Source organism: Monodelphis domestica, chromosome 1 (genome assembly GCF_027887165.1).
Source record: "Monodelphis domestica isolate mMonDom1 chromosome 1, mMonDom1.pri, whole genome shotgun sequence".
Lineage (NCBI taxonomy): Eukaryota > Metazoa > Chordata > Mammalia > Didelphimorphia > Didelphidae > Monodelphis > Monodelphis domestica.
This window is the reverse complement of record NC_077227.1, coordinates 203,688,454-203,703,701: the sequence shown is the minus strand read 5'-3', so window position 1 is coordinate 203,703,701 and position 15,248 is coordinate 203,688,454. Positions and strand designations below refer to the sequence as shown.

The following is a 15,248-nucleotide window of genomic DNA, read 5'->3' as shown; positions in this document are numbered from 1 at the left end:
CTGAAATCTCATGATTTTTTAAATGTTTATTTCTCTAGTTATTAGTGATTTGGGGCGATCTTTTTTTTATTTTTGTTAATAGCATATGATTATCCTCTGGAGAACTACTTTTCTCTCCTTTATTTATCCATGGGGATAGCACTTGGTCTTTTATATTTCTCTTGTTCCGTGTGTATTTTAGAGATATTTGGAAATCAAAGATTATTTGATGCAACTATTTTTTTTCCCAACTGGCAGATTGCCTTTTGATCTCTTCTTGTAGGAGTGGGTAAACTATGGAATTTGCATATTGCATGTCCTTTAGACTTGGTTGATATATTGCGTAGTTTTACCAAAGTACATTTTTCTCCTCTTAAAAAAATTTTTTTTTTAACCCATACCTTCTGTCTTAGTATCAATACTGTGTATTGGTTCCAAGGCAGAAGGGTGGTAAGGAATAGGAAATGGGGGTTAAGTGACTTGCCCAGGGTCACATAGGTAGGATGTGTCAGGCCATATTTGAACTTAGGACTTTCCACATCTAGGTCTGGCTTTCGCTTCACTGAGCCACCTAGCTGGCCCTCTCCCTTTTTCATTCTTGATTATAAGTGATAGCTGATGGGATGAAAAAGACAGTAGAAATTTTTTTGAAAAGAAAAAAGTTAAAAGCCAAAAAATGTAAATGGTGATAATTACTACAAGAAGTTAAAATAGTTCTGAAGTTTTCCCTCATAACCACCAAAGTATCAGATAGAAAAAATAAGTAAAATGTGAATTTTGATAGGATTGTGGAAAAATAGATACATTACTTAACTATTACATTAATTCACTATTAGTGGAGCTATGAATTGATCCAATTGTTAAGGGAAAAAATTGGAATTATGGAAGAAGGAATTAATAAATTTTTCATGTTCTCTGAGCTAGTAGGCTCACCATTCTAATCTAAGATGATTAGTGGCAACAAGGAAAAAACCCCTTATATATAAATATATTCATAATGCTTTTATTTGTGATAAAATACTGATGGGTAATAGCTAAACAGGCAATGAAATAAATGAAATGGAACATTTGGTAAGGAGTGATTAAGAATAATTTAGAGAAAAATAGGAAGACAACTCAACTATTTTGAGATTTTGGTTGGGAATTCTGTGTCAAAACAAAATAATATTAAGGGAAATTAATTTTTAAGGACATAAAAATGGCCACCTGATCTTGTACATTTTACTGACCTATTTTAATATTCACTTTTAGTGTTTTATCTATACTCATTCAATGACCTTTCCCTAATAAATCTAGATAAGTGACTTTTAGCAATTAAGGAAATAACCTCTATTTCTCTCACCTCCTCCCTGCCCCTTTAAAAAAAATAATCTGCCATTTCTACAACCACCTCCTTCTTCCAGCAAAAACTCCAAACAAAAGCCCCAAAATAAAGCCTCCAAAACATAATTGTATAGTTTTGCAAAATAAATGATCAGATTAGCTATATCCAAAACTTTGTTTTATTCTTTGTTTTCAGAAAAAGTACAATAGTAATTGTTAACACAGAGCTATTACGTGATGTGCTTTATTTTTAATATTAATTAGTAATTTATAATCTCAGAACACTTAAATCTTAAATCTTGCAAGGATTATATATATATTGACCAAGGGTTAAATATGACAAGTACAGCTCTTGGGGAGTTTATACTCTTATGATATATGATATAGTAAGCATAATATAACAATATAACATAACAAAATTGAAACATTAGAAGATATTTCTTGTGGCAAGATGTAGGCAATGATTTCTTGAATTGTGGCTTTCACTTTGGTCAGTAAATATTGGAAAACAAAGAAACTTGAACTACTTTGTGCCTGAGAAATTCTAGATCCCATAACCATGATAGACAAGTTCAATTCTTCCTTAACCTACTAAATCAAAATCAGAAGCTTCATTTGCACTTGAGCAGAGATGAGATACAGTTGATAACCTGTCAAGGAAACTCTCAAAGATACAGTATAGCAGTAAGTCCATTAAAAAGTCAAGTCAGAGAACTTTCTGTTCTATACTGGATTGCTGTGTGATTAGAGTTTTTATGTAGAAAAGTCTGATGATAGTAGGAGAAAAACTATGGGTAACAGAAAACATACAAATTTCATTTACTTCATATCAGAGAAGATGGTTATGATATTTTTCACATAATATTTGATTTGAATTCTCCTGTGAGTGAATAATTTTAAGATCAGTTGTCTTTGATAAAGAGACTAGAAGCTCTACTATACCCCAGTTCTCCATTTCATTCCCTGAGGGGGAAAAAAAAGACAAATCTCTTTAGAAAAAATAAAACTGCTGCTGTTATTACTTTAGCACAATGGTCAAAACATTTGTAGATTAGAAAGTTTCATTGCTGATTATCTAAATATAACTCTCCTTTCTTCCCTCCTCTCCCCCTCTAATATCCAGATCAGTGGTTCCCCACTTAATTGTTTTCAAACCCTAAGCAGTTTATCACAGTGATCTAAGGTGTTCATACTAAAAATTCATTAATAGTTCTTAAGCTGAAAATAAATGATGGGAACCACTGATCTAGATGAGGGGGAATAGAATGAAATACTCATTTCCATGATTCTAAGATCACCTTCATCCTTTAAATCCATGAAGGATAACCACTTTTTAAAGTTAAAGGAGAACTTTAATGCTTAATGGTTCTATAATTTAGTCTATGTAAATATCTCCTTCTCCACTGATAATACAGCTTTTTGATACCTTTCTAAGTTTCTGTGGCCAATCCCATATTGATTCTCTTTGTATTAGGTCCATGGGTGACAAGCACACAACAGAACACTGGGCCTAAGTTTTTCTAGCTTGGAGGGATCTACTAGAACTTGTATTCCTCTTACAGAGACTTCTCAAAAATTAAGATCAATTGAGGCACTGAAGGATTTTTGTTGGAGGCCAATGCTATTCACTGCTAGACAAAAAAAATCTCAAAACATCTTTCTTCATATCATTCTTAATGTTCAAATGTCTTTAATGATAACAACTTTTTTTAAGATCCTGATTTCTTTTTTAATCTATTCTTTCCATTGTACTCCTTCAATTGAGAAATTTAAAGACAATCCCTGCAAAAGGAAAAATAAAGTAAAAAATATATAGTCCAGCAAAACAAATTCTCACTTTAGCCATGGCCCCCGCCTCCCCCCCAATCTCTTCATTTGAAATTTACCTCTCTCCTGGGAGCTGAGTGACATATTTAATCTTTTATTGTTTCTTTTTTTGTTTTGTTTTTTGTTTTTTTTTTTGTTTGTTTGTTTTATTGATTAGAGTTCTGGAGTCTTGCAATGTTATTTCTCTCCGTTATGTTATCATTGAATAAATTTTTCTAGTTCTGCTCCCTCTTCTCTTTATCAGTTCATAAGGTGGTAAATCAATTTGCTTCCACAAACATTTATTAGCCAATCAAGTATTTATTAGGCACCTATTAAATGCTGGGAGCTGTGTTAGTCACTGAAGTTACAAGTATAGAGAATGAAACTACAAGTGTAGCCAGTTCATAGTAATTATGTTCTCTATAAAGTTTCTGTCAACAGTGAATTAGTAAATTGTGAACCATTCTTCCTGGAGGATATAAAGGGACAGGTTCATGTGAAAATTTTTACTTTAGCATTTTCTAGAGTGGCCTCTCATACAAATGGGTAAATTTCCTTCCCCTTTTTCTTTTGTTGATTCATTAACATTGAACTCACACTCATCAGCACTATAATTCCTGCTTGAATGAAGCTTATCTAAGTCATGTATTTCCTCCTTAATACACATCACAGCCTTCTTGTACTTAGGAACACTAGACAACACTTCAACACTGTACTTGGGGTCCATTTTAATAAGATATTTAATGTTTTATTTTTTCATTCCTTTGGTTCTACTTTATTGTTTCTTGATTTCTCATGAAATCATTAGTTTCTAGATGGTCAATTCTGTTTTTTAAGGCCTGATTTAGGGGGCAGCTGGGTTGCTCAGTGGATTGAGAGCCAGCCCTAAAGATGGGAGATCCTATGTTCAAATCTGGCCTCAGACACTTCCCAGCTGTGTGACCCTGGGCAAATCACTTGACCCCCATTGCCTAGCCCTTACCATTCTTCTGTCTTGGAACCAATACATAGTAATGATTCCAAGATAGAAGGTAAGGGTTTTTACAAAAAAAAAAAAAAAGCCTGATTTTCCTCTGTCAGTTTTTGGATCTCCTTTCTCCGTTGGCCCATTTTTTCTTGCATTTCTTTTATTTATTCTTGTATCATTTTCCTTTCTCCTTGCAGCACTTTTTTTCATTTCTCTTTCTCACTTTTCCTTTGCCTCTCTTAATTCGTTTTTGAAGTCCTTTTTGAATTCTTCCAGAATGTGTCCAATCCATATTTTTCTTTTGGACTTTGGGTGTGTTTTCTTTGCTTTCACTGTCCCCTACCTTGCTTTTTGTCTCCATACAAATTCTTTAGAGTTAGGTGCTTTTTTGCTGTTAACTCATTTTTTCTATCTAATTATAGGTAGACTTCAGAGGATGATGTTATAGTCTGAGGGCTGAGAGCCCCCTCCTTCTGCTGATTCAATTGACCCTTGTGATGCTAATAGCTTAAAGACTTGCAGGCATGGGGGTAAACTTTTTATCTCATTCTGATCTTGATCAGGTCAAGGACTGATCAAATTCTAGCTTCAGATTTAGTCTCAAGTTCTTGGTCTTACAATGAGGCACACCCTTAAATTGTCCTGTCTTGTAACTCTGCCTTGAGGTTTAGGCAAAAAGATCAGTACTTAGTGCTATAATCCACCCCAAAGTGTGAATTAAGTCCTTATCCTAAACCCAGACTAGAATTCCCTTGACTAAGGCAACGGACTTCTCCACAGGTTTGAAATTTCAAGGGGTATTGATTGGCTTGTACCTCTGTTTGCTCAGGCAGGGTCTGAGGGTTTAGATGTTGCCTCGGGCATAGGTTCCTGAACCTTGGACAACAGATGTGTAGTGGAAGGTGTGTGGCTCTCTTGGCTTGCTTTTTCTTCTTGCTACAGCTTCTTGTTGGGTCTGCTCTCCTCTCACCCCAGTGCCCTAGATATTCTTTGCCTACCTTTTGGGTTTTTCTTTTCTTAAAACTTGTTTCACTCTGTCTCCTTGTTGGTTCTTTCAATCCTATATTCCTTTTGTGGCAATCTTTTAATCTTGGCCAGAGAGGATTCTCATGGTGGCACAGAGCTGCTGAGGATTACTTCACCATCTTGGCTCAACCCTAGGGGGGCATTTTAAACAACAAAATGACAAACAAAAATACAAAAGTGGCACAAAGTAGACTGCAAAAAGGGTACTTGCTTACAGTATGACAACTGAAACAAGAAGGCAAAGCATTAGCATTGCCTTGTTCTACTTCAAATGGAAATGTATTGGGAAACTCTGCACATGTCCCTGAATGACCACAAAAGTGCCACAAGTATTGATTTTGGAATTACAAATAAACTTTAGTGAATAGGCAAATTTGTAAACATGAAATCTTTGAATAATAAGTCTCAACCATATATATAAAAGTATACATAGTATAAATATGAAGTAGAAAAAATTTTAACTGCCAAATACTTTGGAAAGAAGTACTTAATATAGAGGATTGTGATTGAGCTTTGTTTTAAAGAAGAAAGGGACTCTGAGGCAGAGGAAAAAAGAGTGTACATTCCAGGCATGGGGGACAGCCGATTCAAAGGCACAGTGATGACAGATGGAGTGGGGTGTGTATGAGGAACTAGAGAAAAGGACAGTTCGGTTGGATCACTGAGGGAGGAAGGGGGAGAAATATACAATGAAAATGTAGGTTGGGAAAGGCCTTTAAAGTTAAAGCAATTTTAATTTGATTTTTGAGGACAAAGGAATACACTAAATTAATTAGAGGAGTAGTGATATGGTCAGATCTTCATCTAAGGAAAAATGTTGGCAGCAGTGTGTAGGATAGGTGGGAATATTAAGAGACATGGGGCCAGTAGAACACGTAGGATGCTATTGCAATAAACTATGCAAGAGATGATAATGGTCTGAACTAAGCTGACAGCTGTACAAAAGGAAAGATTAGGTCAGATATGAGAAATGTGAAGGTAGAAAGAGCAAGATTTTTGGAGCTGTTTGGATATATGGGGGGAGTAAGAATAAGGAGCCATGGATAATGCTGAGTGGTTCTTTCACTGCTTTTACTCTTTCACAAGTAGAATAAAGCATGCACTTAGACGACTGAAAGTATCTTTGTATCTTAGACTAAAATACGGGAGTAAAGAAGGGGTAGTATGGGGGGTTTTCCTGATCATGATTCAGTCTGGTACTTTTTCTCATTTTAGAGTTGGATAAAAACGGAGCCCTATGTGCTTCTTCCTTTGACTTGACATCAGTGTTCATAAACCCTATTGTACAAAATAATTGTCTTGAATTTCTGATAGGGACAAAAAGAAAGGCTAAAGAAGAGAAACCAAGAACTAGAGAATCTATAAACATACTATGTGAATTACTAGATGACATTTTAAAAGTTTATAGGTTATAGTTTAGCCTAATAATCCACATTGATTTGGATTTGAGGGATTGAAAATATTCAAGTCTCACTCAATTGTGAAGCATCTTTAAGGATCATTAAAACTAAGAGGACATCTTTGAGGTCTTAGCACTCAGCTGCCTAAACATTAAGAGTTCAGAGCTGGAACAACCTTTATTTAACACTTAGTTAATTTTAATGTACTTCCCTCATCACAACCCTGTGAGATAGATAATTCAAATGTTATCTCCATTTTATTAATTAGGAAGCTGAGTCCCTAAAGCAAATTAGTGACAGCCAAAACAGTCAGCTAGCAGTCAACAGTATTTAGGAGGTGCCAACTGTGTGCCAGCACTTATTAACAGGTGCCTCAATATTATTTTCTCTATACCATACTTCCTCTTGATATACAGGTATACCTCAGAGGTATTGCAGATTCAGTTCCAAACCACCACAATAAAGCAAATATTGCAATAAAGTGAGTCACATAGATTTCTTTAGTTTTCTAGTATGTCTCAAAGTTATGTTTACACTATAGTCCATTAAGTGTGCAAGTGTAATTATTTTTTTTAATGTATAAACCTTAGTTTAAAAGTACTTTTATTACTAAAAAATAGTAAGTGTCATCTGAGCCTTTAGGGTGTCATAATCTTTCTGTTGGTAGATGGTCTTGTCTAGATGTTGATGACTGCTGACTGATCTAGGTGGTGGTTGCTGAAGGCTGGGGTGGCTGTGACAATTTCTTAAAATAAGACAATGGTGAAGTTTGGCCCATCAATTGACTCTTCCTTTCATTTGAGCATTTAGAAGCCATTGTAGAGTTAATTGGCCTAATTTCATTATTGTTTTGTCCCAGGAGACCTGGAGATTTGAGAAGGGGAGGAGGAGAGATGGACAGGTGGATAGAGCAGTCAGAACACATCCAAAGAACTATGGATTAAGTTTGAGGGCTTATATGAGTGCAGACCATGGCATCACAGAACAAATACAATAACATCAAATATCACTGATCACAGATGACTGTAATGTAGATGATAATAATGAAAAAAGTTTGAAATACTGTTAGTTTCCAGACTATGATACAGACACACAATGTGTGCACATGCTGTTGGAAAAATGGTGCTGATAGACTTGCTCAATGCAGGGTTGCCAGAAATTTCAATTTGTTTAAAAAAAAAAAAGCACCACCAAAATACATTATATTTGAAATGCAATAAAGTAAATTGAAATAAAACAAGGTATTTCTCTTATTGTGGGGGGAAAAATTAGCACCTGTCTACATATATCCCTTTCCCTATTATCCTGTCATTCTTCTTATTATCTTTGCAGTCCTTCAGAAAGTCAACTTTTTATTTATTTGAGAGTGATGTGGATATGGGGGGAAAGGGGAAGAATTGTCCAATTAGAATATTTCATCTTTTTCTCTTTATCTTCATTTTATAGCTGTGCAGTCAGAGACTTCTGTGCATGAGGAGAAATTTGTTCTATGGCCTCGGAGCTGGGTGCCGGGGATGATGGCGGCTGCCCAGAGCTGGCAAAGCCCCTCTATCTTCAGTACCTGGAGAGGGCCCTGCGATTGGACCAGTTCTTGCGACAGACATCAGCCATCTTCAATAGGAATATCTCTAGGTATGCTAATTTAGTTTAGTATGATGGTTTGCCATTGTATCTGAATTTTCTTCCAGAATACGGTTTTCAGGGCTTTTTATTTTTTTACCTTTCAGCAATTGACATATATCGATACATTTCTAATTAGAGACTGATAACTATATTTTAAGAAAATATTTTTAAAAACCAGTAAGCATTGTTATTTGTGTTTTAAAAAGATAAATTTTGTATTACATGCCAAATCCTTCTAAGATATAGTAGCATTTTATAAGTGAATTTGTGACAAAAACATCAGAAGGAGACATCTTTGTATGCTGGTTGAAGTTGCAAAGCAGTTATGTTATGCCATCTTTTAGAGGCTGAATAAGAAACGATCTAGAAAATGATCTTGCAGGGTCTAATACCCTAATCATGGGCTAGTTAGATGGCAGGACAATGTTCCATTGAAGACTTTTTTCTGTGCTTCTAACTACATTTAACCTCTTGCCTTCTGCTCTGCTCCCTTCTGAAAGGACATGGCAGTATTACTATATTCTCTTGTTTCTTGTCTAGTATGTTCATTTTGGGCACTTGATGGTATTTGTAAGGATAATTTAGGGTCGTGACCTATACTTAATTTTTGGTTGCCAGGGGATATCCCAAATAAAGTACCCAAGTCAGTTTGGAAATCTATAGTGGTTTAATCAATATAGAGGGAAGAAATTAAGGAGAAGAGAGAGGGAAAGGGTATAGGATTTCTCCCACCTGGCCTTTGCCAGGGGGAGTTCAAAGTCCTCTGCCACAAGGTTTCTGAAGAATATTAGAGGCTTCTAAGTGGATAGTGTTTGGAAGGTAAAGGAGGAAAAATCAGCCTAAACTCCAAGAGAGCTCAGAAAAGACGCCTCACCTAAACTAGGTTACTAGGCTTCCTCCAGTATGGTATCAAGGAAAACTCACTTTTAAACTGGACAATAGCTGCTGCTATACCAAAATGCTGAAAGGCTCAGCATGCTGCCACTAGCCCCCTCTCCACCGCAAAAGAGACTGGAGGGAGGAAGTGATGTGAAATATATAGACGGTTTTACATCACACTTCCTGCGTCTCACCTGTACCAATGGTAGCTTAAGCTTGACTTAGGACAGCCGAGGGGTCTGTCAGTTGTTTCTGATTTGTCATTTGCTAGCACATGTCTATCATAGGCCATCCTCCTAGATACTTAATCCTTAAGTATGGGTATAGACATTCCTGATTTTGTTAGACTAAGTAGGGTGGAGTAATCTGAAGTTACATATTATGTATGATAAACTTGCTACTTTATAATTTGGGAAATAATGTTGTATAGTGGTTAGAGAGCTGGCCTTGAAGCTAGGAAGATTGAGATTCTAGTCCTGCTTCTGACACAAACTAGCTACATAACTGTAGCAAATTACTCAGCCTTTCAGTGCTCTTAGCAAGTAAGCTGAGGGGAGGTATACCAATAGTTTCATATGCCAATTAAATCACAGATCTAATCCCTACTCTATTATAAAACAAAACACCTGTCATTTGAATTTCTTATGTGTGGAAAAACTTTAACTTTTCTGTAGCCTGACCAGGGGCTAGCCCTGCCAGCATCTATTTATTAACATTTTCCAACTCTGATTGTGGACTCTGCATTCATCTTCTTTACAGTGATGATAGTGAAGATGGACTGGATGATAACCCTTTGTTGCCTCAGTCTGGGGATCCCTTAATACAAGTTAAGGAAGAACCCCCAAACTCTTTGCTTGGAGAAACCTCTGGAGCAAGCAATTCTGGAATGTTAAACACATATTCACTGAATGGAGTCCTGCAGTCAGGTCAGTCTGTGGCCTAATGGCCTTTCTGGGTTTAGAACTTTTTGTTTTAAGTCCATTTATTATTTCATTCTATTATTCTTTGTGTTTCTTTACACAGAGCCAAAAACTGAGAAAGGAAATTTATATAATTTCTCTAAGCTGAAGAAAAGCAGAAAGTGGCTGAAGGTAAGGAATGAGATAATAGAGGCAGCATTTACAAATAAGGATAACTATTGAAAAAGAACGTAAAAGATGAGATATGAGGGGGCAGCTGGGTAGCTCAGTGAATTGAGAGCCAGTCCTAGAGACGGGAGGTCCTAGGTTCAAATCTGGCCTCAGCCACTTCCCAGCTATGTGACCCTGGGCAAGTCACTTAACCCCCATTGCCTAGCCCTTACCACTCTTCTGCCTTGGAGCCAATACATAGTATTGATTCCAAGACGGAAGGTACGGGTTTAAAAAAAAAAAAAGATGAGCTACGCTCAGTTGAGTTAGTTTTCCAAGATAATGTTCTTTTTAAACCAAGTATTAGATTTGGGAAGAAAGCATAAATGGAGCATTAAGTAATGATTACCTGCTATTGGATAATAATTTATTGATTGATGTACTATCTTCCCTCTGAAGAGTTTAACATTATTTAATATAGTTTCATAAAACGCTCATGGTTCATAGGTATTTGGAGCTGGCAGGGACTATAGAGGTCATTCAAGTCCATCCTTCCATTCTGGGGGCCCAAGAGGGCTTATAACTTGCCTAAAGTCACAGGTCTCTTCCCTTCCCCCTGCATCATGCTGCCCTTTCTAAAGTATAAAGGTTAAAATTATGATTGAGACTGAATGTAATAATTATATTTGGTCACCAAGGATTTTATTTATAAAAATCCTTAATGAAATACCCAAGTCAGCTGGAAATTTTATAGTGATTTAATTGATAGTGAAGGAGATTAAGGAGAAGGAGGAAGGAAAGGAGTAGGTTTTCTTCCCCCCACCCCCCACCCCCCTAGTACCTAGCGGGGAGATTAAGAGATAAGGTTTTGGAGTATGAAGGAGGAAGGAGTCAGCTTGAACTCCAAAAGGAAAGGGCTAAGCCAAGATGTCCGAACCTGAAATCAGCTCTAGGGCAAAACTCAAACCACCAAACCGAGACAAAATAACTGCCAACACTCCAAAGATTGTTGGACCTCCTAGCATGCTGCCAGCCAGAGTCACCTCTCCAGGGAAAGAGGAAGAGAGAGGAAGTGATGTGCCTTCTATGGATGGTTTTATGTCACTTTCCTGCATCTCATCTGTACCAATGATCGCTTAGCTTGACTTAGGACAGCCCAGGGGTCTGTCTGTTTTTCTGAACATGTCTGTTGAAGGCCATTTCCTCAGATAATTAAATCTTGAGTTTGATGCAGACCTTCCTAATCTTGTTAAACTAAGAAGGGTGGAGAAATGTAGAGTTTCCAAGACCTGATTCTATTATTCCAAGTATCTCCATTGTTACTGATCAGGAAATAGCTGAATCAGATATTCTAAAGTACAGTCTGATTAGGGTGGCATAGTTTTAAAATTCACAAAGGTTATTTATTTATGAATTTAGCAAATACAAACTCATTTCTATATACATGATAGAACTGTATAGTATTGTATTGTTTTCATTTATTTTCACAGTGCCCTTATAAATTCAGTGGTACTAAACTTTTAATGTTCCCTCTAAGTGACTATAGTTCTATAGCTTCTTGGAAATGTAGACCTTTTTGTACTAGCCAGCACATATTGTTTTGTGGTTTGTTTTTAAGTATCCTCTACATTGAGATTTAATTATCATACCATTTCCCCTCAAACTTAACAAACAATAAATAAAATTAGCATTTCCATATATGTTATAGAACAGAAAGGAGAGGATTGCAAATGAAACCAAGTTTCCATTACAGAAAGCTCGCTTTTTAAAATATATAACAAATTAAGCCTGCTCATCTATTTTCTTCTGGCCTTCTGTTCATTATTTTTTGGGAGGAGAGGAAACCTGTTCATCTCTTTTCATCTTCCCTTGCATTTGAAAAGAAAGAAAAACAAAACCCTTGTAAAGATTATGTAAATGCTTAAGCAAAACAAATTGTCACATTGGCCAAATCCAAAAGTTTGTTTCATTCTGCATCTATCATGTCTGTCAAAAGCGGATAGCATGCATCTTCTTCAGTCTTTCAAAGTCATAGTTATTAATTTCATTAATCAGAATACTTTAGTCTTTCAGAGTTGTTTTTCTTTACAGTGTTATTATATAAATTATTCTCTTGGTTCTGCTCACTTCACTATGTACCAGTTCATACAAGTCTTCCCAGGTTTTTAAAAAAGTCATTTTTCATCATTTCTTATGGTATCATTCAATATTATTACATAGTTGAATGATGCTCTCTGAATGATTGGGCCAGTTCACAATATAGTAAAAAAGACTTGATAAAATGTATTTGCTAGCATCAAGATCAAACTTGGTAGGATGTCAGTCATTATCCCATGTGTGCCTGGCATTATGTCAAATGCTAGAGACCCAAAGACAAAAATACAACTATCCCTGCTTTCAAAGTTTTTATATTCTTTCATGGAGACAATATATACATATGTAAGATTACATGTAATATATGCAAAATAAATACAAGGCTTTTTGGTGATGGAAGGCATTAGCCACCGAGGATATAAGGCAAGCCTTCATATAGAAAGTTGCACTTGAGCTGAACTTTGAAAGAAACTAAAAGTTCTTAATCGATGGAAATATGGGAAAAGTAAGCTTCAGGCTTGTGGGATTGCTGGTTCAAAGACACTGAGTTATGTTATAGATTGTGTTATATGGTAAGGGGCAATAAGCCAGCTACTTAGCTGGACGATAGAATGCCTGAAGGGAATATTACTTATTCTTGCTTAATGCTGGAAAGATAAGTTGGGGTGAGCTTGTGAAGTGTTTTAAATCCCAAACAGTAGAGTTTGTACTTGATCCTAGCTGCAAAAAGGAGTTAATCAATAAGTACATTAAAATTTCAGTAGGAGAGTGATGGAGTCAGATCTGTGCTTTAGGAATATCACTTTGCCAACTGTGTTGAGGATGGATTGATGTGAAGAAATCAGAGCAGTGGCATTGTGAGTGGAGAGAAGGGAAGAGATTTTAGTTGTAGCAGTAGAATTAATAAGATTCAGATGATAATTAAATATAGGGAGTGAGGGAGATTGAGGAGCAGAGAATGGCTCTAAAATTCTGAAACTGGATGACTATAAGGATGGCAGAACTTTCTTCAGAAATATAAAATTTGGAGGAGAAATAGGTTTGGGAGAAAAGATGATGAATACTATTTAGGAATAATACTATGTTTGAGAAAGAAAAAGTAGGTGCCTACTAGGCATTTTAATTTGAAATGTTGATTAGGTAGTTGGTAATATAGGAATAGATCTCAGGATTGAATCTGGAGCTCAGTATTTCGATCTGGTAGTCATCTTCATGGAGCCAATAAGGCATCATGAGAATATGTAGAACAATAGAAAAGGGACAAGGACCCTGTTTTGATACAGTCAACTAGGGAGCAGATTAAGGCTGATGATCTAGCAAATAAAATAGAACTGTCACTATTTAGTTTAATCAATGTCCCCTTAGCCTTTTACTGCTGCTAGGAAAGAAGGACTGGGAAAGCTAGAATGATCTGTGTGATTGCTGTGAAATCTTCAAATCCACATATGTTTATTGAGTGACTACTATGTACAAGTCTCTGGGCCAAGCCCTGGAGATATAAAGCCACAACATTTCCTGTTCTCCAGGAGGATATGGAAAAGTATTGGAGTTACATTTATATGGAAGTTCTTCCCATCCCAAGTCATATCTTCACCTCCTATCCCAGGGCATTTTGTTAAGTGATGAGTCCAGTGACACAGACTCTCCAAGTGAAGAAGATGGGGATGATGAAATCAACCTTACCAGAGAGGAGCTCCACAACATGCTGAGGTTGCACAAATACAAGAAACTACATCAGAATAAATACAGCAAAGACAAAGAGGTGAGATTTAAATAAATTCTTTTGCTCTAAGCAAACAGTCTCTGGTCTAGGTTGGACCTTACTTATGAAAATAAATTGTTTTAACAATTTAAAATAACCTCAAGCTTAAGAGCTCATAAAGTTGAGCTACTTCTAACATATTAGAAGACAGTTGTTTTTAACATAGTGAGGACTACTTTGATAACATTCTACATTGAGGAGTTTGCCATTTTTAAAAAATTAGGTTACTTGTGTTGAGGCAGCAGCCTAATGGATCTCACTGTCTCTTTTCAGTTGCAGCAGTACCAGTACTATAGTGCAGGGTTACTTTCCACATATGATCCTTTCTATGAGCAGCAGCGGCATGTACTTGGACCTAAGAAAAAGAAATTCAAAGAGGAAAAAAAGCTGAAAGGCAAGTATCAAGACTGATTTTTTTCATCCTGTACTTTTTTTTTTAACTATTACTTTCCATTTTAGAATCAATACTGTGTATTGATTACAAGGCAGAAGAGTGGTGTGGGCTAGGCAATGGAGGTTAACTGAATTGTCCAGAGTCACATAGCTAGGAAGTATCTGAGACTATGTTTGAGACTAGATATGAACCCAGGCTGGACCTGGCTCTCTCAATCTACTGAGCCACCTAGCTACCCTTATCCTTTTTTTAGCTTCATAACTTTAGGGAAGAAAATTAGACTAAATATCTGTCCTCTCCACACTTGGACGAATATCATTTATCTTAGCCTTGATAAATTACTTTGTATTTGGCCTAATGATCTTGTTCTGTGGTCAGCTATAAACTCACATATTAACTTCTAGTTGTCTGTGTAAGTTGTTTATCAAATGTGCATACTCAGTTTATAATATTCGAAAACCTACATGGACAGCAATTGAGGAAGGGCTGAGTAAATTGTAGTATAGTGGATAGCTATTGTGTCATGAAATGACAAATATAATACAAAGAAATAATGGGAAAAAAAACTTAGTGATGGTTAGCAGAATCAACAACATTATACCAGTTGTGTGTGTTTATATATTTTAAGTCAGATTGTAAATAGTTTGGATCCATTTAATTTTGGAATCAACTTACTATTCGATTGTTTGTTGAATTGTGAAAAATCCCATGTTGTAAAGTCACACTTTGGGTTCTCAATTTGTCCCAGAATGGAGAGCTCCCTGGACTCTTAAGGTTGCATTCACAAAATGCAAACTCTTAACAGCTTCTACTGGGCTGGGAAGCTTTGAGGTGGGGCTTAGGTGACAACTCTATGCCTGTCTTCCAAGGGTCTGTTGTGCACTAAGAGAAAACTGATTTTAGGGAATGACTGCATCATCCA

General features: G+C 36.2%; 1 protein-coding gene across 1 annotated transcript in view; it reads left to right on the top strand.

Moving 5' to 3' along the window:
• INO80 (INO80 complex ATPase subunit) overlaps positions 1-15,248 on the top strand; it is a 118,326-nt gene that overhangs the window by 16,441 nt on the left and 86,637 nt on the right. Inside the window, exons 2-6 of the mRNA XM_001370930.4 lie at positions 7,951-8,136; positions 9,766-9,932; positions 10,030-10,097; positions 13,777-13,932; positions 14,206-14,326. Of these exons, the coding sequence (XP_001370967.2) occupies positions 7,994-8,136; positions 9,766-9,932; positions 10,030-10,097; positions 13,777-13,932; positions 14,206-14,326 (655 nt within the window). The 5' untranslated portion in view covers positions 7,951-7,993. The remainder of the gene's footprint in view (positions 1-7,950; positions 8,137-9,765; positions 9,933-10,029; positions 10,098-13,776; positions 13,933-14,205; positions 14,327-15,248) is intronic.